Source organism: Bubalus bubalis, chromosome 6, assembly GCF_019923935.1.
Source record: "Bubalus bubalis isolate 160015118507 breed Murrah chromosome 6, NDDB_SH_1, whole genome shotgun sequence".
NCBI classification, from domain to species: domain Eukaryota; kingdom Metazoa; phylum Chordata; class Mammalia; order Artiodactyla; family Bovidae; genus Bubalus; species Bubalus bubalis.
In genome coordinates, this window is record NC_059162.1 from 32,358,002 (window position 1) to 32,385,121 (window position 27,120).

Consider the following 27,120-nt stretch of genomic DNA (forward strand, 5'->3'; position numbering starts at 1 on the left):
CCAAAAATAAAGTCTGACACTTTTTCCACTGTTTCCCCATCTATTTCCCATGAAGGGATGGGACCAGATGCCATGATCTTAGTTTTCTGAATGTTGAGTTTTAAGCCAACTTTTTCACTCTCCTCTTTCACTTTCATCAAGAGGCTCTTGAGTTCCTCTTCACTTTCTGCCATAAGGGTGGTGTCATCTGCATATCTGAGGTTATTGATATTTCTCCCTGCAATCTTGATTCCAGCTTGTGCTTATTCCAGCCCAGCGTTTCTCATGATGTACTCTGCATGTAAGTTAAATAAGCAGGGTGACAACATACAGCCTTGACATACTCCTTTCCCCATTTGGAACCAGTCTGTTGTTCCATGTCCAGTTCTAACTGTTGCTTCCTGACCTGCATATAGGTTTCTCAAGAGGCAGGTCAGGTGCTCTGGTATTCCCATCTCTTTCAGAATCTTCCACAGTTTATTGTGATCTACACAGTCAAAGGCTTTGGTATAGTCAATAAAGCAGAAATAGATGTTTTTCTGGAACTCTCTTGCTTTTTCCATGATCCAGCTGATGTTGGCAGTTTGATGTCTGGCTCCTCCGCCTTGGGGTGCCTTAAACAAGCGTATTTTTTATGCAGTGATGGAATGGAAGGAAGCATGGAGTGCATTGCATGCAGCAGGACTGGCGCTGTTTGTGAGACTCGTGCTTTTCCATATCACCTGTGTGTGTGACCGTGTTGGGTGCCATGAAACATAGACTTAGAAAGCTCACTGCCTTAATCTGTAAGATGAGTGGTTACCACAGTCAGGTAACAAGAAGTGCAGGTCTGAGGCAGCTCCAGGCTCCTGCCAGCCCAGCTGTACCTGGCTTCCATCCCCAGCAGATTTCCCCTTGACTAGCAAAGACCTCCCTACCTTTCATTGGACCAGAACTGAGTCACCTGCCTGCTATCAATCATTCTCAAGAAAGGAGACTGGGATTGCTGTGATCAGATCTCATTGATCTGACATACCTCTGATCAAAGACTCTTTCAGAAAAAAAAAGAGAGAGAGAGAGAAAGAGAGACTGGGAGTTAAGTAATCTGAGTATTACTCCTGAAAGAACTTCAGTTCAGTTCAGTTCAGTCACTCAGTCATGTCCGACTCTTTGTAACCCACTGTACCGCAGCATGCCAGGCCTCCCTGTCCATCACCAACTCCCAGAGTCCACCCAAACCCCTGTCCATTGAGTCAGTGATGCCATCCAACCATCTTATCCTCTGTCGTCCCCTTCTCCTCCTGCCCCCAATCCCTCCCAGCATCAGGGTCTTTTCCAATGAGTCAACTCTTCGCATGAGGTGGCCAAAGTATTGGAATTTCAGCTTCAACATCAGTCCTTCCAATGAACACCCAGGGCTGATCTCCTTTAGGATGGACTGGTTGGATCTCCTTGCAGTCCAAGGGACTCTCAAGAGTCTTCTCTAACACCACAGTTCAAAAGCGTCCATTCTTCAGCGCTCAGCTTTCTTTATAGTCCAACTCTCACATCCTTACATGACCACTGGAAAAACCATAGCCTTGACTAGATGGACCTTTCTTGACAAAGAACTTGGAACACCAAAATATTCCAATAAACTTTATGTCTCCTTAGAGGCGGACACTTTGGGCTGACTACCCACCTTGTCATTCACTCATTTATTCAATCAAGAAATGTCTGCTGCTGCTGCTGCTGCTGCTAAGTCGCTTCAGTCGTGTCCGACTCTGTGCGACCCCACAGACGGCAGCCCACCAGGCTCCCCCATCCCTGGGATTCTCAAGACAAGAACACTGGAGTGGGCTGCCATTTCCTTCTCAAATGCATGAAAGTGAAAAGTGAAAGTGAAGTTGCTCAATCATGTCCAACTCTTATCAACCCCATGGACTGCAGCCCACCAGGCCCCTCTGTCCATGGGATTTTCCAGGCAAGAGTACTGGCAAGAAATGTCTACTGATTACCTAATGTGTGCCCAACACTGTGCTAGGCACTGGGGACACAGGGATGAGCAAAGGAAACACGATCCATGCCTCCTGGGAACGACTCTAGAAAGGGAGAGAATAGTTGACCAACCAATCTCAGAAATACATGTATAGCTATAAATTGTTAAGTGCTTTTAAGAAAACAAAGGAAAGAGGGTGATCTGATGTTGGAACAGGAAGGTCTGATTTAAATAGAGAGAAGGCGTCAGGTTTGGTCAGACTTACCCAAATACAGAGCAGAGACTATAGTCCAGGAGAGAGTTTGAGAACTTTGACTTCAGGACTTCTTTGTGGGAATGTAAAAGGTAGTCTTTTTTTCCAATATTCAGAGGTCTTTTGCTAATTCTGGGTATTGTTGATTATTCCTAGAAGATGTATGGGTTGTTGTTCAAGTCATTTTTTTGCAGGAGATCAGAAGCCAAGACTCCAAGGTGGCTTGAAGAACAGAGAGTTGAGCTTCTGTGCACCTCAAGTTATGAAGAGAAATTGTACAGGACTATGGACAGTGCTGTTCTGTACTGAAGAATCCATTCTTTGGAGATGTATTTTGCTCTGGTTTTGTTCTGATGCTTTGTGCCAAAAGACAAGATCACATCCTGTCGTTTGGGGCAGGGGTTCCCCCCTGAACGTGAACACAGAGGCAGATCTGTGTTCAGGGCATTTCCACTGCAGTCAGGTCTACTGGTCCTTGCAACATGGGGGCAGACTAGGGGCAGGCAGAGAAGTACCAGGACAAGACCCCTCTGCAAACCCCAAGAGCAGTGATACTTAGTTTTGAAATTCTCTGTTTCATAAAAATATCCTTTTCTTATCACAAAACCTTCAGCAAAGTCATAACAAATCCTATTTCCTGATCTCAGTTATCACCATATTGAACAGGAGATAGGGCCAATGTCCAAATTGGGCAAAATGACACGGGGAGAGCAGTAGTTGTCTTGAGACAAACATGCATAACTGAGGAAGGAGAAAGTAACAGTTTGCTTCCCTATTGCAGATTCTGATGACAAGCAACTACCGGTATTCATTTTCAGAATGTGTAAATACTTCTTAACAGTTTCCCAGAAATTCCTGGAAACAGTAGCCTGGTCATAGATGGTACTTCTGCAATTAAAAGACAGAGTTGAGACTACATGTGCATTAAAGGGATATGTGAAGTTTCGATATTTGGATTACATATCAATTCTTTCTAGTTTCCACAAGCACCCTGCTAAGTGATTCTGTTGTTTTAGGAGAGTGAGGTATCAGTTCAGCTCAGTCGCTCAGTTGTGTCTGATTCTTTGTGACCCCATGGACTACAGTATGCCAGGCTTCCCTGTCCATCACCAACTCCCAGAGCTTGCTTAGACTTATGTCCATCAAGTCAGTGATGCCATCTAACCATCTCATCCTGTTGTACCCTTCTCCTCCTGCCTTCAATCTTTCCCAGCATCAGAGTCTTTCCCAGTGTGAATGAGGTATAGGAAAAGCCTAACCCAAGACTGCAAGTAAGCAGCAGCCTGGGGCTAAGTCCATGCACCCAAGTCATTCTGCTATGGGTCTTCTGCACCCAAGCCATGCTGCCTTCCTGAATAACACTTACCTGTTGGCTTCCTTTCAAGACCTTCAAGAAAAGGCTGGCACATTTTCTTCCACTCCACAGCCAGTCCCTGGGACAACAGGCAGAGGGATAGAGTGGGAGGCGGAAACTACAAGAATGGCGGGGGGCAGGCCGGGCCGGGGGGAGCGGCGGGGAGGTGGAATTTTTTTCTAGTTGAAACTGAGCCCTCTCTTTTTATCCTTTAACTTTTCACTTCCTCATCTACAAATTAATCAACATCTATGACCATTTCCCACAAATAAAGGTCTTTTCCCATTTAAAGCCAGTCTTCTGCCAAAGCCCCTTCCATCTTCTCAACCCTCTCAGACCTTGTTCCACCTACCACTTCCTTGTACTCTACCTCTCTGCCAATCCCTGGTTCCAGCCCCTATTCCCGAAATATGCTCTCATCTTCCCCATCTTATCCCACTTTAAACCCAAATCTCCCTCTAACTCCACTTCCTTACATCCCAATAATTTCTCAATTAATTCTCAATTTGCTTTGTTATTGTTCAGTCGGTAAGTCGTGTCCAACTCTTTGTGACCTCATGGACTGCGGCAAGCCAGGCTCCTCTGTCCTCCTTCATCTCCCGAAGTTTGCTCAAATTCATGTCCATTGAGTCAGTGATGCTAGCTAACCATCTCATCCTCTGCCACACCCTTCTCCTTCTGTCTTTAATCTTTCCTGGCATCAGGGTCTTTTCCAATAAGTTGACTCTTCACATCAAGTGGCCCAAGTATTGGAGCTTCAGCTTCAGCATCAGTCCTTCCAATGAACATTCAGGGTTGTTTACCTTTAGGATTAACTGGTTTGATCTTCTTGCAGGTCAAGGGACTCTCAAGAGTATTCTCAACTTGCTTAGGCCTCCATTTATATCATCCAAACATCTTAATGTATACTTTTAAAAAACAACTTTTTAGTTTCACATACACAGAAAGAAGTACATGTGCGTATATACTGCAAAGAATGACCACATGCATAGGTGAGCACACCTATGCATCTGCCACCAGTTAAGAAGTAAGACATTACTAGCACCATAGAAGCCCTATGATGTTCTCAATTACTTCCTCCTTCCTCCCTAATGCAGCATCATCCTGACTTCTCATTCCGTATATTAATTTTGCTTGTTTTTAGCTTTACATAAATGGAAACTTAAAATATGTCTTCTATTGTGTCTGGCTGTTTTGCTCAACATTATATTTGTATGACATAGCCATGCTATTGCATGCACTAGTGGTTTATTCATTCTTACTGCTGTATAGTACCCCACTGCAAGCATATGTTGTGATTCATCCGTGTCACTATTTATGGGTGTGTGATGTTATTTCTAGTTCAAGGCTCTTTTAAAAAAGATTCGATGTGAACATTCTTGTACATAACTTTATGGTGTACTTACACACAAATTTCTTCATCTGTTTTTAAAGGAAGGGAGTAGTTTGGGTAAGACCACCATAAAATAGATTGGGAAAATTGAGGCACAGTTATGTTCAACCAATTGGACAAGTTTATCATGAACAACTACTGTACTTATACAGAGAGGCCTAAGACACAAATGCAGCCAAGAGAAAGTACTTGATGAAGACATGTGTCCTTGTGTGTGGGAATTCACAGAGAATAGGGAACAGAAACAGGCTATGTAATTAAGTACAAAATTGCATAGGCCCAGAGAAGAGGCAACTTTTAGAACCTCCGGGTTAAGGCTAGACAGTTTAATACCAGGGCTCACTCCTGCTCACCCACAGTCTGTGACAGAAGAGTCACCTGGAGGCCATGCATGGAAAGGATAGGGGCTATGGGTCTGGGAGTCATTGCTATAGATCCCAGACATATTTCTTGCACAGTGTCTTCTTCCCCCCATCTCCCATACTTTAAAATGAGGCTAAAGCCTCTGTGAATGGAGATATTTCAGATGGACTCTGTACTTCTCTATCTTTTCCCTAAAGGTCCTGGGAAGCAGAGGGGGAACCAGGGCAGACTTCTCTGGGAGCAAGTGGAGCTTATCAGATGCAAATTTTCATTTCTGACAGCAGAAGCTTGAAATCTGGGTGTGTATGTTGTTGCTTGACTGAGCAATTTCTCCATTCACAGAGGTTTTAGCCTCATTTTAAGGTATGGGAGCGACTTCACTTTCACTTTTCACTTTCATGCATTGGAGAAGGAAATGGCAACCCACTCCAGTGTTCTTGCCTGGAGAATGCCAGGGACGGGGGAGCCTGGTGGGCTGCCGTTTATGGGGTCGCACAGAGTCGGACACGACTGAAGCGACTTAGCAGCAGCAGCAGCATGTTGTTGCTCAGTCACTCAGTTGTGTCCAACTCCTTGTGACCCCATGGGCCACAGCATGCGAGGCTTCCCTGTCCTTCACCATCTCCTGGAACTTGCTCAAACTCATGTCCATTGAGTCCGGGATACTATCCAACCATCTCGTCCTCTGTCGTCCCCTTTTCCTCCTGCCTTCCATCTTTCTCAGCATCAGGGGATTTTCTACACACTTTTCTAGGTGTGTATGGAAGCTAATCAAGATGAGCGGCACAGAGCAGGAGCTGAAAGGCTGTATTCGGATTAGAAGGGGAGTGTGGCTAGCTGCAGCCGTCATCATCACTAGCATCATTTTATTATCACCATCCCTTAAATTTACATCACAGAAGAGTTTACAAAGAGCTTTCTATTCTTGACTTTCACGTCTCTGCCGTGGCAGGGTGGGGATTGCCCTCCTTTGGCTGAACTGCCCAAGAACAGGCGGGATGGAGGGCAGGGTCCAGGCCCTAAGCCTCTTCTCCAGCCCCTCCTCAGGAGCCCACAGGGCTCCGGTCCTTTAATTGGAGAAGTGGAATAGGGAAAAGAGCAACTCAGGGAGGGATACGCGTCCCGCGGAGGACAAACACAGAGAGAGATCTGGAACTGGACAGAGGCTAAAGGCCTTGCAGGCGGTAGAGGTGAAGGGGTTGGAGAGATGTGCAGTCGCTGAAAACTCCTTCTGGGTTTACGTGCCCGAGCCACCTGGAAGGTGCACCGACGCTCACCGAGCGGGCACTCCCCGCGCTTGCCGCGGAGGTAGAGGGAGACTTCGTGGAGACGCGGGGCTGGGAAAGTCAAACTTTCCGGAGCGCCCCACGAAGAGTGGGAGCGAGGTGGTGCCGCCCCTCCGGGACGCGCGTCGGGTGCCCTCTGTCACCGCACGCCGCCCCGCCTGGGGCCCAGGGAAGAGCGGGCCCGCCCAGGTGCGCCGGGGGTTGGACCGGAGTCCGGAAGGTGCGCCGCCCCGCCCCGGGCGGGTTCCCTCGGCCTCCCCCCGCGGGAAAGTGAAAGTGTCGTGCCGGCGGAGGTCGCGCGTTGGGGGGCGGGGCCGCCACGGACCTGGGAGCGGGCGCCCGGCACCCGAGGGGCCATGGATGGGCTCGGCCGCCGCCTCCGAGCCAGCCTGAGGCTGAAGCGCGGCCGCTGGGGTTAGTGCCGGGCCGGGGCGCGTCCGGGCGAGGGCGCGGGGACGGCTGGGGGACCGCGGACCAGGACGGGAGGCGACGGGGGCGGGGGGCCAGGGCAGGGGTTGCAGAGGGTCGCGATCGATAGGGGAGCAGTCTGGGGGGCATTCCGGGGGCTTGGACAGGGGTCAGGCGGGCTAGAGAGAAAGGGCGCAGGTAGAGGTGGAAATGGGCGGATGGGGAAGGAAGGGGTAGGAGGTCAGAGGAGAAGCCACGCCAGCGAGGGTGAAGCGGAGGCTGTCAGCCAAAGGAAACCGCTGTGGGGCCCCGGGGCCACGTGTCCTTCCAGCCAGGAAGCTGGTGGGGCAACCGCAGGGTGCCTGCAGCGCCGGGGCCGCGGCGCCCTCACGAGACCCTGCCTCTACCCCGGGCCGCCCGCCGCCCCGCCCCGCCCCTCCCCAACCCTGGACTCCCCTCGTGGGAGCCCTCGATTCTGCCCCGTGCAGAGCCGCCGGCTACAAAACCTCTCTTCCCGGCTACGTCACCCCCGCCCCGCCCCCCAACCCGCACCCAAGGGCGAGGAGGAGACCTGGAGAATGTGACCTCGAGCAGAGCCGGGGTAGAGCCTGCTCAGCTGCTTCCACAGAGCCTGGGAACCTGACAAGTCAAACCTCCCTTATCCCCGATCCCTCATTTAGAGAAGCGAAAAGGATTCCTCCCGTCCAGGGTTGTAGGAATTAAATTAGAAGTCAATATTCGTTTCCTTTCTACTCAGCTGGAGCGCTGGGTTTTGGAAGGAAGGGAATTCAGAATTCATTTTCTTTTTTTTTTTTTTTTTTAATTCAGCAAACTTTTTTTGCTGCTACCACTAGCCAGTCCTATGGCTCAGCAGCCACAATTTTACTCTGTCCAGAGGTCCCACCTTTTGAGAAGCAGGGAACCAATAGAAAAGTAGGGGTCATTCCCAGAGAGCCCACCCCTTCTAACATTTGCAGTGAAAACAGTGAGTGAGACCTCCTTCTATTCCAAGCCCTGGAGGGGGAAATCAGTGCTCCTTCTGCCATTACTCCTGCCCCCCACCCCCAGCCCTGGCTGTTCTCACTGAACACAGGTTTTCATTATCTATCTGGTCATTCTACCTGTGCTGAGGCAGAGAGGTCAGAGACCATAGGTGGGGACAGAGCCCTGGGTGTGAGTGGTGGCAGGTGCAGAGGCAGGGTGGGGCTGGTGGCCTCTCTTCTCGGCAGAACACTGTCTTGGTGTCTCCTTGGTCTCTCTCAATCCTCAGAAGCCTGTGTGAATGGAAGGGTTGAGAGAGACCTGTGTGAATGGCTGCTTCTGCAACCCAGAAGAAACATTCCAGTTGTTTCCAGAACAAGGCTGATAATTGTGACTGGAGGAGCTTCCTGGACAGTGAGGAACTGTAAGATGCACGGCCAGTATTACCTGTCCTGAGGTCTGGCATGCAGCCTGCAGAAGAGTGTGCTCTTTTCATCTTCTGTACTATTCTCCACCTTCCCTGGAGTTTCCCCTCCCTCTTTTGCCCTTTTGGATCCAAGGCAACTGTGTGGTAGGAGGATGTGCGTATGTATGTGTGTCCGTGTGTGTGTGTGTGTGTGTGTGCGTGCGTGCGCGCACACAGGAGCAAGTATAAATCATCCTCTAGGGAGGAGTGGCAGTGGTCCTGGATTGAGAGCGGCTGAGCTAGAAGAGGAAGCTTTCAAGACCGAGGTCCCACAAAGTCTCCTCACCTATATTCCAGCTGGTTTGGGGACTTTTCCTCAGAGGGCTGTGGGAGGGGCTTCCTGGTGGAGGAACAAGTGTAACCAGACTTCTGACTTCTCTAGAAAGGGTGGCTCCCTCCTGTACTTAAAATTCAGGATAATAATGCCTTTCTGGGGCTCTGGGGATTAAATGAGATTTTGTTGTTTAGTGAGAAGCCCTTAAATGAGATGACCCATTATAAACCTGTGTTTGATGGACCTTTTCTCTTCTGTTGTTAACTCCCTTTGAAAGGGAGAAGGAAGCAATCTTTTTTTTTTTTTTTTCTGGATTTCTTGGTCTGCAGCCCAAGAGTCCTTCTGTTTGAGTTTGTGAGGTTTGCTGTTCTCTTGGCTTTTCCGATAAAGCAGGAAGAAATGGGCTGAATATGCAACCCAAACGATTTAGGGAAAGAAATAATTTCCTTAGCTTCCAGAATGATCAGTGAAAAGATTTTGCTTCCCAAGGTCTTTTGCAAACAGGAGGCATCCCACATCTGTGAGATGTTTGGTGTGTACTGCATCCAGAAGGTAGGAGCATGAACATGAAACTCTCATAAGTCCCACACCCAAGAGATTCTGTTGTAGTCCCCAAGTAGTCCCTGAATTACCCTGTGCCTCAGTTTCCCCCTCTGATCAGGAGATACCTGTTCCTCAGATTGGTGGTGAGTATTGTGCAGCCTGTCTGTACAGACTGCAAGTAATGTGTGGTGACAGATCTGAGTGTTCTGGGTACTGTTCTCACCATTGCAGAGACTGTAACATTCTTATTTACTGTGACTGTCGTTCTCCCCTGGAGTCGTGGCTGGGCCACTGAACACCGGATTTTACTAGTCCACAGAAGTCAGGTCTGGAGCTATTAAGAGCAAGCAGCTGTCTCCCTTATTTCAGCACCTCACTTTTCTCCCAGAAGGTTATTGATTCTTTGCAGGAGTGGCAGACACTGGCATCAAACCCTTTTGCTGCCAGGCTTCTCTTAGGGACAGCATCTTGGCAAAAGTCCTTCTCTCTTACCATGTACATTTACACACTCAAGGGTTTATGTGAGAATCCCAGGTGATGGATTGCTATTCTGTCTCTCTTCCCCAACCTCCAGACACAGCATCACTGGAGCTCCAGGGGCCAGCTGTTCTGCTTTTAGCTTGTGTAGAACTGTTGACCTGGACCATCTGGGAAAAAAGACTGAGCAGGAGTAGGGGTAGGGTGGACACTTTCCATTCCACCGAATGCCCCTTAGGCTGCTGATGCAACCAGTCCCCTCCAGGGGACTGTCCAGGGAGACTGTAGGCCAGGGAGAATGTCCTAAGTCAGTGCTTTCTATCTGGGGGAGGGGTTCTCTGCTGGATCCCTGGCACAGGTTCCAGTGAGACAAGTCTGCCTTAGGACATAGCGGGTAAGAGATGCATCATGGAAGATCCTGTTGAGATATCAGGAACTCTCCAGCCCAGAGATGGACTTTGTTCTCTATCTCCCCACCAGGAGAGGAGACTTTTAGGTTTGTGCTAACATCTAGGAATTGCTCTTGCTTGAACAATTTCTCCACCTAGATAATGGATGAGGTCAAGTCTATTGATATTAATCAGGGGAGGCCGTGGCAACCTTGCTGCGAGGAGTCTTTGGTCCATGCTCTTGCTTGCAGTCTTGAAGTCCTAGACGTCCCAGAGTGCAGCAGGGGGCAGTGCAGAGGTTAAGAAGCGAATGATCAGGGATCAGTTGTGGAGATTTATGATCCTGGTCCTGGGGCTGGTGAGGTCCGGTGCTCACAGTCTGATGTTATCAGGCATTCTTCCTTGTCCAGAGGTTGTACATAAATACATTGCACAACCTTCAGCCCAGAATTAAAAGCCCTTAGCCCAGAAGCAGCTGGGCTCTGGGGGTGTTTGCCTATGACCTTTTCTTTCACCACACCCTGGGGCTCTTGGGAGGAGCTGAGGTCTGAGCTGCAGTGCCAGGATGCTGCCTCTGTCGGTGCAGGCGTTCTGCTGCCTTCCTGGGTCCCGCCGCAGTCTTCTTGCTCAACCGTTGGGTGCACAGGATGGAAACAGCGCTCCCCTATTTGGAAGACAGCGCGTGGCTTGGCTGCATAGAGTCATTGCTGGAGACTGAAACGGCAGGGGGTTTCTCAGGCTTTCTCTAGCCTGTCTATATTGGAGGAAAGGGGGCACTCCATGCCTGACAGGCCCAAGAAGATGGAAAGACAAGTGGGAGGCGGGATCCTCAGTCGCTTCCGCAAACGACTGCCTCTACACCGAGCAGGTCTGGACTAGATTGCCTACTTCCTTTTTTTCCAGGATGGCCCTCTTTGTTGGGGTTATTTCTTCCTCTTTAAATACTTCTTTTTCTTCTTCCTTTTATATCTCATCCTCCACCCGGTTCTCCCATGTGACCGAGCCGGGAGGTTTCCCCTGTTGGTTTTTAGAGCCGGTCATGCCCTCTGTGGGGGTTGGTGTGGTCACAGCCACGTGGCCCTTGGCCTGTTCTGATTGCTTGAGTCCAGGTTGACTTGGGGGGTGTATTGCTTCAGGTAGGCAGAATCTCTACTACCCTGAGGCTGCAGGCCTCCCAGGTAGCCTCCCCGGTACATTTCCTTGGCTTCTGAATCAGTGGTTTCTTTCCTTCTTTTGACTCCTGGTGATTCCACATGTTGCATGGAGGCACAGAAACTGCCTATTTGGCTCTGAGCCCATGCTGGGATGTGAGGCGCTGGGCCGGCTCTGGGGACCTCGGCATGGGCATGGCCACCTGGAGGTGCGGAAGTTGCCAGAACCCCACAGCCTCCACTGGGACCCCAGATCAGTGAGATACCCATGGGCTCTGCTGTCTTGATTTCAGGACCTCCCCAGGAGAATCTGGGAGAAGTAGTGAAGGAACCAGAAAGAGCCCTGGAGCACTGTCTACCCAACTTTGCTGGAGGGCAGCACTTCTTTGAATACCTCCTCGTGGTTTCTCTCAGAAAAAAGCACTCAGGGGAAGATTATGAGCCCAGGATCATCTACCAGTTTCCCAAGGTAAGGACTGAAGGAAGGGGCAATGGGGGCCAAGGGTTCAGATGTTTGAGGGGCAATGGGGAGGGGTGTGCCCTCTCTTTCCCCTACCCACCCTGCCCGGGATCCGCTGGAGCTGCCCTGAACTCACTGCTCCCATTTCCTTCAGACCCAGCCCTGTTTTCCGTTATCATCCACAGAATCTAGGTCTGGCCTCTTTGTGGGGAACAGACCTAGGTTCCCTAGCCAGGAAACTAGGTTAGCTCTTCTGCCTTTGGGGGGACCTTCTAGTACTTCCCAATTCCATCCTCAGCCACCCTGTTGAGAAGCTTACCTTCTGCCAGAGGTCCTTGCAGGAATCCCCTCCCTGGGGTGAGTGGGAGGGGAAGGGAAGGGCAGGCAGGCCCCAGCCCAAGCATCAGGCTCCTTCTTGTCTGGTCCTGCGGCGGGTGAAGGGGTGGGGTCAGGGCACCCTTCTCATTAACTCTGACGGTGAGGCAACTGAGCTGGCGGTGAGGCGACTGAGCTGGCTGCTTCTCTTCTCAGATGTGGTATCTCTCTGATGTGGTCCTTCCAGGAAGCTGGGTGGTCTCTGGGCCTTTTTGTATTCAGCGTGGTCCTGGCCCCCTTCCTGACCATGAACACCATTACGGATACTGAAGTCCAACATAGGTTCATGTAGACTTGGCCTAGGAGTGGCTGTTTCAGCTGTGGGATTGTTCCAGCCTGACCCAGAATGCAGTCTGCATGCAGTGATGGGCACAGAGGCAAGCTTTAAGTCCCACACCAGTGGAAAAGCTTCTCAGACTGCTTAGGAGCCTCCAAAGAAGCTTGCCAGACCCTAAGCCCTCTTCACCTGCCCCTACCTCCACACCCACCTGTCTCTTTTTCCTATTCTTTGTAGCGAGAGAACTTGCTTCGGGGTCAACAAGAGGAGGAGGAGCGGCTGCTCGGAGCCATCCCCTTGTTTTGCTTCCCAGATGGGAACGAGCGGGCCCCACTCACTGAGTGTCCCAGGTAATGGCTTGGCTCTGGGACAGGGGGCTGAGATTGGAGAAGGGAACAGTGTGAACCACGAAATTCCTGTGCCCCCTTCATCTGGATTTCTCACCAGCTTCCTTCCTGTTGGGGAGGGACTGGAGTTGATTTGTTTTTGAATATCTTGCCTGGGGTCTCTCAAGGCAAGAGATGTTAACTAAACAGATTAACCAGTCTCTTCTGTCCAGAGAAGGGTGAGGTTCTCCTTCCTGTCCTAGAAGTGATTGTCACTATGTTTTGACTGCCTCTGGCAGAAGATGGACACTAAAGAAGTCCTTTGGCCACTAATGAGATCCTTACATGGCAAAGCCCTTTACACCGTGAGTCCTGGAATGTGACTGCCTGAGCTCAAATTTTGGCTTTACCACTATGAGTTGAGTGACCTTGGATAAGAAATACTCCCTTAGAGTTTAAGTTTCTTCATCTTTGAAGTAGGGTTAGTAACTGAACCTTCCTCGAAGAGTTGTTTTGAGAATTAAATGAGATGATGCATTTAGAGCTTGACACCAGTAAGCACTTTACATAAACTGACTGGTGTTATGATTACTCTCGGGATCCATCAGCAGCTCCCTTGGCCCTCCTCTCCCGGCTCAGCCCCCCTGATGCCGACTGCCTTCCTGCTTTAGAACCTAGTGCAAACCGGGTCCTTGTTTGCTCTTCCTCAGGGAGACCTTCTCGTTCGTTCTGACCAATGTGGACGGGAGCAGGAAGATTGGATACTGCAGGCGCCTCTTGGTCTGTGCAGCTCAGAACTGCCCCCTCCTCTCTGCATCCTATTCTGCCCCACAGCTGGGGTTGCTCCAGCCTCAGTAGCAAAAGCCAAGGCTCCTTGGCAGAGGTGGTTGTAAAGAGAGAGCACAGCCCAGCACCTGCTGCCATATTAGTACCCTGTGCAACCTCACAAGAACGGAGACACACACCCCTCCTCGCCTACAGGGCACCTTTGCTGCTGGGGTTGGGTCTTTACTCTGCCCAGCTTTCAACCATTCCCTTTTGTGGGATGCTTCATTCTAATCTGCTCTCCATCATCTCTATCTAGGCCTTGTTGCCTTGGCCCCTGGGCCCTCCCAGAGCCTCGCTTGGGATTGGGACCATGAGGTTCAATCCTTGGGTCTCCCCAAGTCACTTTTATAGCACACTGTCCCTAGCTGTTTCATGTCTCTACAACACACTTGCTCCCTCCTTGTCAACCCCTGAGGGTGTTGGTGCTAACAGAGGCAGTGCTTGCCCGTAAGCCAACCAGCCCCCTCAAGGCCATGGTCTTTTGGTTTCTGTGACTGCTCTGGCCTTCCCAGCTGCCTGTCCCACGAGTGGGATTCCCCCAGCCCAGCCCCAGCCCTGTGCCCCACCAACCCCAGTTGGGCAGAGGCCTTGGAGAGGCTGCGACACTGAAGGAGCCTGTCTGTCCCTCCCCAGCCCGACGGCCGTGGTCCTCGCCTCCCCAGGGTGTACTGCATCATCAGCTGCATCGGCTGCTTCGGCTTGTTCTCCAAGGTAGGGGTGGAACAGGATTCCTCCAGTCCTGTCAGGCCTGTTTGGCCTCCAGCTCTGGCCTGGCTGCCTGCCCTGCCTGGACTCCTGGCGCTCCGCCCCGACAGTCGGGGTCAGGCGAGGCACTCTGGAGACACTCAGGCAGAGAGGGGTGTGGGCTTCACCTGGCTTTAGAGAAAAGTAGGAACTGAACCTAGTAGACTGTCTCCCCTGCAGAGAGTTCACTGCCCCCGAGTCTAAGCAAGGTAAGAAAGCAGCTGAAGTAGGACATGAGAAGAGCTACAGGTTAGAAATTGGGAGTTTCAGCTTCCTCATCTGTCAAATGCAGGTAATGATGCCTCATCTTCCTGTCTCATGGGTTGATGTGAGGTGTAGATGACATGATATATGGAGAAGACAGAATGCTAAACAAATATAAAGACAATTATACAACGGGGCTTGGGGGACTCCCTCTGATTCCTTCCAGGATAGAGGGGAAGTTGAGGTCTTCTTGTGCCAGGACATCTGAGCCGGGGTTAGAAAGGAGTCCTTCAGGATGGATGGGGCATGTCTTTTTCTTCTTCTTTGTTGTTGTTTTAGTCGCTAAGTTACGTCCAACTCTCTTGTAACCCTGTGGACTGTAGCCCTCCTCTATCCATGGGATTTTCTAGGCAAGAATACTGAGTGGATTGTCATTCCTTCTTCAGGGGATCTTCCCAACCCAGAGATCGAACTCGCATCTTCTGCATTGGCAGGTGGATTCTTTACAACTGAGTGACCAGGGAAGCCCATGGGGCATGTCTTAGTAGCCAAGAAAGGGCTCTGCCCCAGACAGACCCCTTGGGGGATGAAGGCAATAAACTCCACCAGCCTTTGCTTGGGCGGATGGTTCATCTGTATAGGGTTCTGCAGATGGAGACCGTCCCTGGCCCTGGGGCGTCTCCAGTAGAAGTTGGAGGTCAGAGTGGCACCCAAAAGGCCCAGCTTCTAGGCCTCAGCTAGCACAAATGAACATGGTACCATCATGGATGAGTTTACTCTAGGATGACTTCCTGGGGAAGGCAGTTCAGGTTGACGTTAGGAGAAGGGAGGAATATGAAATGGCAGAGAGAGGATGAAAAGAAGAAGGCTAGGAAAAACATCAGGTCTTGAGCAGGAGATAAACAGCAGACTGGTTTCTGCCAAGAGGAAAGAACCCAGTTAAGGATTGGCTGGAGCAACCTTACACATGCGATCTTGGCTGGCAGCCCAGGAGCATCCCTCGAGTCATGTCTCCTGTGGTTCTTTTCCATACAGATCCTGGATGAAGTGGAAAAGAGGCATCAAATCTCCATGGCCATCATCTACCCATTCATGCAGGGCCTCCGAGAGGCAGCTTTCCCCGCTCCTGGGAAGACTGTCACCCTCAAGAGCTTCATTCCTGACTCAGGCACTGAGGTGGGTGAGCAAAATGGGGGAGACCCTCCCTGGGTGGAGGGGGTGGGTTCCAGCAGCACCTCCCATCACAGTGTGCCCATTTACCAGGTTAACATTCTAAGAAACTGAGCTAGGCAGGGACTGGCACTTGGCTAAAATTATTATTGGCAGAACTTAAACCCCAGTTCTCTGATTTCCTCAACCTGATACTCACAAAGACCTAGTTACTGTTCAAGTAACCAAAATCTTTTTTTTTTTTTTTTATAATAAACTATGGTAAGTGGAGGCTCCCAGTACTAGAATGGCCTTTGCCTCCAGTTCCCAAACTGCCACTCTTCACCATTACCTCCCTTATCTTCCTGTGTCTGTCCTTTATCCCTACCTATGGCTTCCACCTGTCTTTTTCTTATCACCCATCCCCACCCCTGAGTCCCCACCCATTCGATACTGGGGATGCTATTGCTTTAAGACACTAAACAGACAAAGCAGCAAGTAGAACATTGTTTTAAGAATCCCAGTCTTGACCCCTGGTATTCCGGATATTTCTGTGTGTCCCTCTGAACTTTGGCTTTCCCATATCAGAATAAGGGGAGGGGTTGGGCATCTTCACTTACTCAAAAAAAAAAAAAGTGTGGAAGGCTTGCTAGGCCCCAAGTTGTACTATTTTCCGGCTTGTTGTTGTTGTTCAATCACGAAGTTGTGTCCAGCTCTTTGTGAGCCCATGAATTGCAGCACACTAGACTTCCCTGTCCTTCACTATCTCCCTGAGTTTGCTCAAAGTCGCGTCCATTGAGTTGGTGATGCCATCCAACCATCTCATCCTCTGTTACCCACTTCTCCTCCTGCCCTCAATCTTTCCCAGCATTGGGTTCTTTTCCAGTGAGTTAGCTCTTCCCATCAGGTGGCCAAAGTATTGGAGTTTCAGCTTCAGCATCAGTCCTTCCAATGGATATTCAGGATTGATTTCCTTTAGGACTGACTGGTTTGATCTCCTTGCAGTCCAAGGGGCTCTCAAGAGTCTTCTCCAACACCACAGTTCAAAAGCATCAATTGTTTGGTGCTCAGCCTTCTTTATGGTCCAACTTTCACATCCATACATGACTACTAGCTTTGACTATACAGACTTTTGTCAGCAAAGTGATACCTCTGCTTTTTAATACACTGTATAGGTTTGTCATAGCTTTCTTTCAAAGAGTAAGCATCTTTTAATTTCATGGATGCAGTCACTATCCACAGTGATTTTGAAGCCCAAGAAAATAAAGTCTGTCACTGTTTCCATTTTTTCCCCCTCTATGTGCCATGAAGTGATGGGACTGGATGCCACGATCTCAGTTTTTCAAAAACTGTTGAGTTTTGAGTCAGCTGTTTTCTGGCTACAAAATGGCAAATAAAACAAGTGTGGTCCCTGACCTCATGAAGATAAAAGTCTAGTGGGGAAGACAGACTTAAATAAACACACAAATAAATAGATCATTGAAAATTATATTGATGGAAGGAAAAGAAAACAGGATGCTACATGAGAAAATGATGAGAAATGGGTGTTGCATTAGGTGGCCAAGGAAAGCTTCTGAGATATAAAGGAGGATAAGAATGAAGAGAGAAAATACTGTAAGTCAACTACATTTCAATGAAAAACTAGTTAACTAATTAAAAAAAAAGAAAAAGAATGAGGAACTTCCCTGGTGGTCCAGTAGCTAAAACTCCATGCTCCCGATACAGGGAGCCCAGGTTCATTCCCTGGTCAGGGAACTAGATTCCACATGCTGCAACTTAAACTCAGTGCAGCCAAATAAATAAATAAAACAAAATAAATATTTTTTTTTTAATGAAAGGCAACCTAGGGGAGGGAAGTACCTTGGGCAGGAAAGAAGGAAGGCACGCTGAAGGAACAGAAGGGAGCTGACATGGGGAAGCAAGGTGGTGGAGGTGGTGAGGGAGGCAGGGTGCTGTGGGCCACACAGAGGTTTACATCACCCTCCGAGCAGAGGGAAACCATGGGTGGATTTTTAGTAGTGGGGAGGTAGGATCAGATATACTCTTTTGGGGAGGATAGGGTAGAGGTAGGTAGAGACCCAGCTTTCTGGGGCTTGTGTGATTTTTCAGTGTGGTAACACCCTCTCTCTCTGGTTTCCCGACAGTTCATTTCCCTGACACGGCCCCTGGATTCCCACCTAGAGCACGTGGATTTTCGTTCTCTCATGCGTTGCCTCAGTTTTGAGCAGATTCTTCAGATCTTTGCCTCTGCAGTGCTGGAAAGAAGAATCATCTTCTTGGCAGAAGGTCTCAGGTTGGTGCAGTCACTGAGCAGGTCGCCTGAACTGACCGGCATCCCTGGGTTCCAGGGGACAGACGGGACGGTTCTCCAAGGAACTCAGGCTGTAGGACCTGTGTGCTCACCTTTCCTCCACACTGTCTTGATCTGCACTAAAGCCTAGAAAATAGCTGCTGTAATAGCTGTTGTAATTCCTGGTTCCTGCCTCCAAACTTGATAGCTGCCTAAGCCTGAAGGAGGTTTGTGATTTAGCTCTGAGAAGGACATGAAGCATTCTTGTGACAGCCTAGGGGAAAACCAGTTAGGGTGGATGCAGAGGATCCTGCTCCTGAAAGGCTAAGGGAGGACAGGGCAGGAAGGTGTATGTACAATGGTATGGAGGTCAAACCCATTATCCTAGTGGCAAACACACCTCATTTGTCCATTTATTTACTCATTCAACAAACACTTAATGTGTGTCAACTCTTAACCAGATGCCAAGCATGAGGGAGATACAGATAAACAAAAGATGGTCCTAGACCTAAAGCAGATATAGACTTACTCCTGATTGAAAGGAAGCACAAGTGTAGAAATCAGCAGAACAATTCAAGTTCTTTTCTTATACCTTTAGCAATATGGTGTTCCTTAGGTTAGTTTCTTAACTTTTATTTTTTTATTTTTTGGATGGATGGGCATGTGGGATCTTTAGTTCCCCGACCAGGGATTGAACCTGTACCCTTTGCATTGGAAGTACAGAGTCTTAACCACTGAATCACCAGGGAAGTACAGAGTCTTAACCACTGAATCACCAGGGAAGTCCCTAGTTTCTTAACTTTTTGAAGTCGTGATCTCCTTATCTGTAATTGGACAGATCAACTGTGTCTACCTCATAAGAGCGTAGTAAGGATTAAATGAAGTAACGCACTTTAGGTACCTAGCACCCTGCCAGGCCCACTGGTAAGTGCCAGTTGTTTTTCTTAATAATAATTTCATAGTTGAGTATATCCCTGTATAGTGTATAGTTGAAGCAGAATACTATCATATCTTGGTCTCTGCCTCTTAGAGGCTTCAAGTCTGGTTAAGACATGGGGAGATACGTGACAGATGGAGACAGGAGAAAAATTTTAAGACAGTAGAAGGTTGGCTCATTTATGTCTGTGGATGGAGAAAACTGCTTATGTTGAGCTCACAATCCTGGTTTTATCTTTTAGGAAAGAAGAAGGAAAGGACTTTAGGGACCCAAATGTTAGACCAGATGGTCAGGTGAATGTCATGGGTTTTAAAGGAAAGGAAGTTTGGGCAGGCAGTGGGGTCTGTGGGTTGAAAATTCTGTAAAAATCAGTGATAACCAAAAAGGCACCGTGTGTGCAATACAAAGTTGCTTCAGTCACGTCCAACTCTTTGCAACCCTATGAGGTGTAACCTGCCAGGCTTGTCTGTCCATGGGCTTCTCCAGGCAAGAATACTGGAGTGGGTTGCCAGGCCCTCCCCCAGGGGATCTTCACAACCCAGGGATAGAACCCACATCTCTTGTCTCCTTCATTGGCAGGTGGGTTCTTTACCACTAGCGCCACCTGGGAAGCCCCAGAAGGCACCAGTTGTGGGCTAATCTTTGTGGGAAGCAGTGTAAATCTCTTGCTTTAGACATAGCTCTTCCTCTCTTGGCCCTGTAGGGCAGGGATCCCCAACCCCCAGGCACCGGTCCATGGCCTGGTAGGAACTGGGCCATGCAACAGGAGGTGAGCAGCGGAGTAAAGCTTCATCTGTATTTACAGCCACTCCCTATCACCACCTGAGCTCTGCCTCCTGTCAGAGCAGAGGTGGCATTAGATTCTCATAGGAGCACAAACTCTACTGTGAACTGTGCATGCAAGAGATCTAGGTTGCATGCTCCTCATGAGAATTTAATGCCTGATGATCTGAGGTGGAACTGAGGCAGTGATGCCAATGCTGGGGACCTGCTGCAAATACAGATTATCATTAGCACGATAAGTGTAATGTGCTTGAATCATCTTGAAACCATCCCACCCCTCCCCCGCAACCCCAGCCCTTGGTCTGTGGGAAAAAAACTGGTTACTGGTACCAAAAAGTTTGGGGATTGCTGCTGTAGGGAATTGAGAAGTTTCTGTTGTGGCTAGAGCTGGAATTCTGGCTTTTGTCCCCTAGGATCAATGTTTAGAAAGTAAAGGGGACTCCAGGTGTCAGCTGGCCTGGACACAGGCAAAGGTTGGCAGGACTCACCTCTCAGGCGTTAACTTTCTTCAGGGAAACCCCACCACTCCCCACTTCCTTCCTACACTGAGTGTTTCAGATCTCTGTCGCTCAGCCAGGAAAGGGACTTCGAGTCAGCCTAAGCCTTGGCTAGACTCTCAGAGACTCCATCTTTCTAACTCAGGAAGTGCTAGCTTGATACGAAGAATTGAAACAAGGTTTCCGCATCTGTGTTTTTGTTGGCCTTGGCTTTGGGGCAGTTTGGAGAAATGAAGAGCCACTAAAGCTAGTGGAGAATAGAGAAGACAGGGAGGGTGTGTGTGTTGAGGGGGTTAAAGGGAGGGGGCATGAGGGAACTTGGGTCTGAGTTGTGACTTAGGCAGTAATTACACAGGGAATGCTTCCTTGGAAAGGGTGGAGGAGTCCTCTTGGGGGGACTTTCCGGGTGGGAATTACTGATCAGAGGTTCCTGGAATCCAGGAATTTCCCAAGCAAGCTCAGGCACCAACCTGATAAGTTTAAATAACCATGAGTGGTCATAGGGAGCCCTGAGAGTTAAAGCCTGGGGATGAGAGATAAGGAGGAAATAGACTTGACCTCTCTGCTGCACCCCAGTGTTTACATGTTTGTCTCCTTAACTACACTGTGTGCCTTAAAAGCAGGGCTGGTCTTTTGCTTCCTGGTATCCACTTCCCTAGCACAGTAGTGAGCATAGAGAAGGGACTCCATCAATGATCAATTACCTCATAGATGAAAGACATTTCCTCTTCCTCCTCTCTCTTTAAAGACACTCCCTCCACCCCAGCCCCAGTGGAAAAGAAGAATCACATAGAGGCCCCATACTTGACGAGAGGAGCCTCAGCCTCTTCTGATTTCTACCCCTTCCTCCCAGCTTCAGGTAGCCAGAAACTCTGTGACCGGCATGGCTCCCAGACTTGCTATAGCTCCGGCACAGCCAGCATGAGCAGTTGCTGTCAATGGCGGGCAGTGGGGAGGTGGCATGGGGGTGGGGGCCTGGGCAGGCCCCTCTGACTCTCACTTTCTGTGCCCTGTCCCCAGCACCCTGTCTCAGTGCATCCATGCTACTGCCGCGCTGCTCTACCCCTTCAGCTGGGCCCACACCTACATCCCCGTGGTCCCCGAGAGCCTGCTGGGAACTGTCTGCTGCCCCACTCCCTTCATGGTTGGAGTCCAAATGCGCTTCCGGCAGGAGGTTTTGGACAGCCCCATGGAAGAGGTACGATGCAGCAAGAAGGGGGCCTGATTTGGAGCCAGGCAGACCTGGATCCATATCCCACCTCTGTTGTTAATAGCTGTGTGATTTTGTGGCAAGTTGCTTAACCTCTTTAAGCCTCAGCTTCCTCATCTGTAAAACTGGAATGGCAACATTTAGACCCTAAAGATCCTAGGGGAAAAAAATCAGCATAAAGCACCTAGCCTGGTGCCTGACATATAGCTGATACTCAGTAAGTGCCTGCTCCCTTCTCTGAATGATTTCCCTTTGGACGTAAGGGGCAGCACATGGCTAATTTGGGCTTCACCCAACTGTACTAGGCTAGCTAGTCCTAGTGAGCAGGCCCTGGGTGTCCCATTTTTCTTCTGAATGGACAAGCACAGCTGGTCTGTACAACACACACCCCACTGGAATTTATTCACATTGCTTGGAAGTGAACTAACAGTCTTCCTGGAAACAATGAGTTTTGAAAATGCAGATATTTTTTTGTAGTAGGGGTCATCCTTCCAATTAGCTTAGAGCTCAGTTGGTTAATGAGGATATTGGTCCAAATCCCCTTTGATTTTGTCAGCCTCTTGAGTCTTGGCAGTACCCCCAGATACACCAAAGAGCTCAGTGGTGAGAATGGGTGTTAATTACATAAACCTACCTCCAGTGGTGGAAAAACAACTTCTGCTTTGCTTGAGTTGTCAACAGAAACTTTCAAGAGATAGAACATTACTATAATCTCAAGCCAAAAGAGCTACTTAGGTTGGTCTGGCTAACCACCGACTCCCTCTGTGTAGACAGAAAGGGAGGAGGCAGAGCCTCGAAGTAAGCTACTGGAGGCATGCACCAGCCCTAGTGGGAGGACTTCCTCCACTTACATAAGAAATAACCAAGGTCCAGAGAGCTCAATCCACTTATCGAGGCTGCACAGGCAATCCCGGAATCTAGCAGAGATAGAAGCAAAGCACCTCTTCCGCAGTGCTGCTGGGAAGAAGCAGGCTGTTTCTCTTCCTTGTGTCCCTAGCCTGCCCTGCCCTCCTCAGAACTGCTGAGCACACATGCCCTTTGAGCCAACCTCTGCCTTGTGACTAACTGGGACAGAGTGTCAGCCCCATGTTTAGTAATACGACTCAATAAGTGTCCCAATCCCAGCAGTTATGAAACTTCCTGATGCTGCAGCGCCATCTTCTTGGACGCTGTGATTTCTCCCCCAGTGGCCTGGCGGGAAGACATCCCAAGGCTAGTCAGACTCCAGCTTGTGCTGTCCAAGAGCCCCAGCTGATGAAATGGGCAGGGGGTAGGGATGGGAGAGGGCTAGGGGTCAGGGAGAGAGATGGGGCATTCCTTGACTCCCAGGTCAGCTCTTTGGAAGGGCTCCTTGGACAGACAGTAATATACTCAAGTACTGGAAAGATTTCTGGGAACAACTTTAGAAAGAAATTCTTTACACATGCTCTTACCTCCCAGCCCACAAACTGAACAGCCTGCCCTAAATGAAGGCATCTCAGCCTATGTATACAAGTGGTTTCATGCCTGAACTAGTTCAACTTTTCTCCCCTGATGATGGATAATTACAGTGCCTGCTCTGTCTTTTGGCACACATTCCTATTTCTCTCTTCTTTTTATTAGGGAGATGGGTGCATGGAGGGATCACTCACCCTCTTGTCGAGACCAAGGTCACAAACTGAAAAGAGGGACCCAGCAGGCATTTAAATGGCCAACACAGGCTTTGGGGGATTATGATAAACTGCTGAGCACCTGCCTTGCCTAAAGGAGGCAGCTGTAACTCAGTTCCCTCTGAATGTGGATCAGTGTTAGAACTCCTGACTTTTCCAGAGAAGCCCTAGATCCAAATTCTGTGTGAAATGTTTTAATTTAAATATTGGAAACTAATTCAATGATTTGAAAATTCTCTAAGTCTCAAAGAAACAGGTCTGTAGGTTGGAATCTAATTGGCAGGATGCATATTGGTCATCTCCAGTCTAGACTAAAGGCCCCTTAGGCAGTGATGGAGCTGATACTAGAACTCAGGTCCCCCGAGTTCCAGCCCTGTGCTTGTCCTGCCTGCACCCTACCAACATGTGATGACTGCCTCTCCGTCCCTCCTCCTTTTGTCCCCAGGCTTATTTTCTCCTCTCACTCTTCCCTGCTGGAAGGTCCAAAGCTCTTGTGGGAATTTTAATAATTTTTATTTATATATTTTTGGCTGTGCTGGGTCTTCGTTCCTGTGTGGGCTTTTCTCTTGCGGTTGCAGAGAGCGGGGGGCTACTCCATAGTTGTGGTGCATGGGTTTCTCATTGTGGCGGCTTCTCTTGTTGCCGAGCACAGGCTCTAGGGCATGCAGGCTTCAGTAGTTACAACACCTGGGTTCAGTAGTTGTGGCACATGGGCTCAATTGCTCTGTGGCATGTGGGATCTTCCCTGAATCAGGGATCAGACCCGTGTCTCCTGTGCTGGCAGGCAGATTCTTTACCACTGAGCCACCAGGGAAGCCCTGTGGGAGTTTTAAAAATGGAATTCTAGGCAATTGAACATAAAGTTGTTGTAAACATTAAAAAAAAAAAATCAAAAGATGCCCATCCCTGTCCTAAAGCTCACCAGAGGGAAGGGAACTGAAGAACTGTAGGAAGAATGATGCGCTACCAAGGACAGCACAACCCAGGCTTGGAAACTGGCGCTACTCTTTGATAGCAGTTCACCTCAGGCAGTTTAACTTCTTTGGGTATTTCCTCATCTGAACAGGCACAGTATCTGCCTCTACAGGAGCATTGGGAAGATTAAATGAGATAAGATGTGCAGAGCACAGTGTATGCCATTTAATGCTTCATACATAGAAGTTATTACTATAATCAATGCTTTTTTATTGAGAGAGTGACTGGCTTCAATTTACCCATATTGTATACCCCATCTTCCTTAGCTCTCTCCCCTATTTCCTGCTTCCTATACCCTCATACCCTTTTCTCAGGAAAGAGTGGGTGGTGAGAAAGGAGTGTAGCAGACAGGAAATGAGAACTGAAGATGCTGATTTTGTTTTTGCTTGGGCTGAAAGGTACAGCAACAGGCAGAAACAGAGAAAGGGGAAGAAACCAAGCTGTCCCGTTTTTATTTCAGGTCCTGTTGGTGAATCTTTGTGAAGGAACCTTCTTAATGTCAGTAAGTGTCTGGGTTCAGATCCCTTGCAGACCCACAACCAACTCACTTGCTCTTGGCTCATCAAAGTTCCACTACTTTAACAAACTTTAAGTATGCTAACAAGACTTCACCTCTCTCAAGGAGAGTGTGACTTCACAAGGCAGTCAGTGTTAGTGCTTTTAGAGCAAGGACATAGACCGAATACCAGAGGGACAGAGACTTCCTAGTGTTTAGAGTTGAAGCTTCTGTTGTTTCTCTTGTATGTGGCCAATTATTTGGGGGTGGAATGGGGTGTAGAATTCATGCCTCACATTCTCTGTCAACACTTCACACCTCCTCCCTGACTGCTTGACCTCTGAGCTGACTCTGTCCTCTCCCTAGGTTGGTGATGAAAAAGACATCCTACCACCCAAGCTTCAGGATGACATCTTAGAATCTCTTAGTCAGGGCATCAAGGAGTCACAGAGTAAGTCCCAGGTCCCTCTTATTCTGGCTTTCTCCAAATAGTTTAAGGGCATGATTCCCAACAATTCCCTTCTAGAACTAAAAGGAATTCACTCCGCAGTCCTGGGCTAGTCCCAGAGGCCTTGATCCTAAAGGGCAAGTATGAGATTTTACTCTTCCTAAGCAATGGTGAACCCATCTCCAGTCTTACATTTTCATCAACCAGTAATTATGAACCCTGCCTCACCCCACCCCTTGCCCAAGAGTTTTCAGCCTGCAATGAAAGCCACTTGCAGCTAAGGGTGGGTAGTTTTCATTCTTCTGCTACCCCAGAGATGGTCTCTTTATATCCCCTGCAGCTTCTGAACAAATCAATGAGCATGTTTCAAGGCCTTTTGTGCAGTTCTTTGTCAAGACTGTGGGCCACTATGCTTCCTACATCAAGCGGGAGGCGAATGGGCAAGGCCGCTTCCAAGAACGGGCCTTCTATAAGGCTCTGACCTCCAAGGCCAACCGCCGGTTTGTGAAGAAATTTGTGAAGACACAGCTCTTCTCCCTTTTCATCCAAGAAGCCGAAAAGAGCAAGAACCCTCCTGCAGGTACTCAGTGAAAGCTCCCTATCAACCCAAGCCCAGAGGGTCACTGCCTCCAAATCAGGTGTGGTCCTAGGAGGGGAGGGAAGAGCACTTCTAAGAGAGGTTCACAAAAATAGCTGTGATCTTATCAAATGGGGTTGGAAAGAAAGGTCCTGAAGCCTAAGAAAATGCCTCCGAGGCTGACGTTTTGTAGACGTTGCTCTGTTCATCAGCCAGTAGGAGGATCTTTGCTTTTTGTTTTAGTCTAGAGCTAATTCCTACTAATTATTCTGTTTTAGGACCCCTTAGGAGCCTAATTGAATACCTAGATCTACAAAGGCCTAGGATGGCATGGGGATCCTGGCAGGAATGTGGGTATAGTGGGCGAGCATGGGCAGCAGACACTGAGAGTATCTCTGACCCTTGTTCTTGAGCTCATCTTAGTCTGCCTGGCCAGATTAGCTGCCTCTAATACCTATATCTCTAACACCACAGATTATTTCCAAAAGAAAATACTTGAATATGAGGAACAGAAGAAACAGAAGAAACCAAAGGAAAAGACTGTGAAATAAGAGCTGTGGTGAACAGGACTGCCTAAACCTATAGGCCAGTAGTGGACTTTGACCCCTGCCAGCACGGTATGATGTGAAGCTCTCAGTCAATAGAATCCACAGCCTTCTTCAGAGTCCTGGTAACCAGGTCTTGCTTCAGGTTGGTGTCTTGAGTTTGGGATTTCTGAAATCAGCTTTCTCAAGACTTTGGAAGGCTCGGACCTCTGTGCTCACAGAGCTGGGCACATAGCTGCCTTTTATGCAGAGGTGACACAGGGCAAGGAACAGTAGTAGAGGTGGTGTAGAGCCCCAGAAGTTTCTGGAACTGCCCTCTCCCAGGAAGCACTATTACAAAATCCTCTACAGAGAAACAAGTTGTCGCCCAAATGTTCAGTTTCTTCACATATAAACAGAGGTCTGTGGACATGTGAGGATAAGAATAAAGACGAAAATCTTGCTCTTTACATGTGTATCTCTGGCTTCCACTGTGGAGAGATAACCAGCAAAACAAGGCAAGAGATGTGAGAATAAACTGGACTAGATGCGGAGGACTGGCAACAGTGCCCAGAACTCTGGTGCTGTGTCTGGGAATGATGGGCACCAGGAGAGCCTTCTGCTAGAAGAGGTGAGGGATACTGGTAACAGCAGCAGCAGCACTGAGGATACAGCAGTGGTTCTTGGTTCAAGTTAGGTGTGTTTTCCAGAATCCTGGGGCGAAAGGCTGCTAGCCTTTCGTGAAATATCTGAAGTTGAGAGTGACTTGACAGTAGGAATCGCAGCTGAAGAAGGCAGTGAAGAACACTACATTGTTTCCATCAATAGGTCTGTCTGGCCATCACTTCCAGTTTGGAACGTTCCATTTTAGACATCCTACTTCCAACTTCATTATTTTGAGAAGCTAGTTCAACTCTTTGGCTAAGGGCAGAGGGATCTCCACATTGACATTTTTTTCTCTCGGAAGAAAAGAGAATCATCATCTTAAAAGTCCAAAGTTTAGTAGTCACCTGGTCCTTCTTCCCTCTGTATCTCTACTGACAGCTTCTGTTTAAATACTGTAAGGGATGGGAAACTTTTAGAAGCATCCTTTTTTT

General features: G+C 48.9%; 1 protein-coding gene and 1 long non-coding RNA gene across 3 annotated transcripts; one reads left to right on the forward strand and one right to left on the reverse strand.

Moving 5' to 3' along the window:
• Positions 1 to 1,858: 1,858 nt before the first annotated feature.
• Positions 1,859 to 12,598, reverse strand: LOC112585595. The gene is made up of 4 exons (XR_003110058.3): positions 12,054 to 12,598; positions 8,115 to 8,267; positions 3,556 to 3,622; positions 1,859 to 3,077 (listed from the first exon to the last, which is right to left on the reverse strand). It is a non-coding gene; the product is annotated as an uncharacterized LOC112585595 (long non-coding RNA).
• On the forward strand, positions 6,803 to 27,120 carry DENND2D (DENN domain containing 2D). Of its 2 annotated transcripts, none has more exons than XM_006045623.4 (12): positions 6,803 to 6,999; positions 11,568 to 11,743; positions 12,624 to 12,736; positions 13,423 to 13,492; positions 14,174 to 14,251; positions 15,524 to 15,664; positions 17,782 to 17,930; positions 21,165 to 21,342; positions 24,439 to 24,480; positions 24,841 to 24,925; positions 25,263 to 25,502; positions 25,974 to 27,120. In XM_006045623.4, exons 1-12 carry the CDS (start codon positions 6,942 to 6,944, stop codon positions 26,048 to 26,050), a joined length of 1,407 nt encoding a protein of 468 aa, XP_006045685.3. In that variant the 5' UTR covers positions 6,803 to 6,941; the 3' UTR covers positions 26,051 to 27,120. The 2 variants fall into 2 exon arrangements, with proteins under 2 accessions (XP_006045685.3, XP_006045684.3); XM_006045622.4 differs by lacking the exon at positions 6,803 to 6,999 and adding an exon at positions 10,674 to 10,991.

Bases quoted from the DNA above. Each gene is read 5' to 3' on its own strand.
- DENND2D (XM_006045622.4), top strand. From the start codon at position 10,904: ATGCCTGACAGGCCCAAGAAGATGGAAAGACAAGTGGGAGGCGGGATC. The intron at 12,737-13,422 runs GTAATGGCTTGG...GCTCTTCCTCAG, and splicing joins CCACTCACTGAGTGTCCCAG to GGAGACCTTCTCGTTCGTTC. The intron at 24,926-25,262 runs GTAAGTCCCAGG...TATCCCCTGCAG, and splicing joins GGGCATCAAGGAGTCACAGA to CTTCTGAACAAATCAATGAG.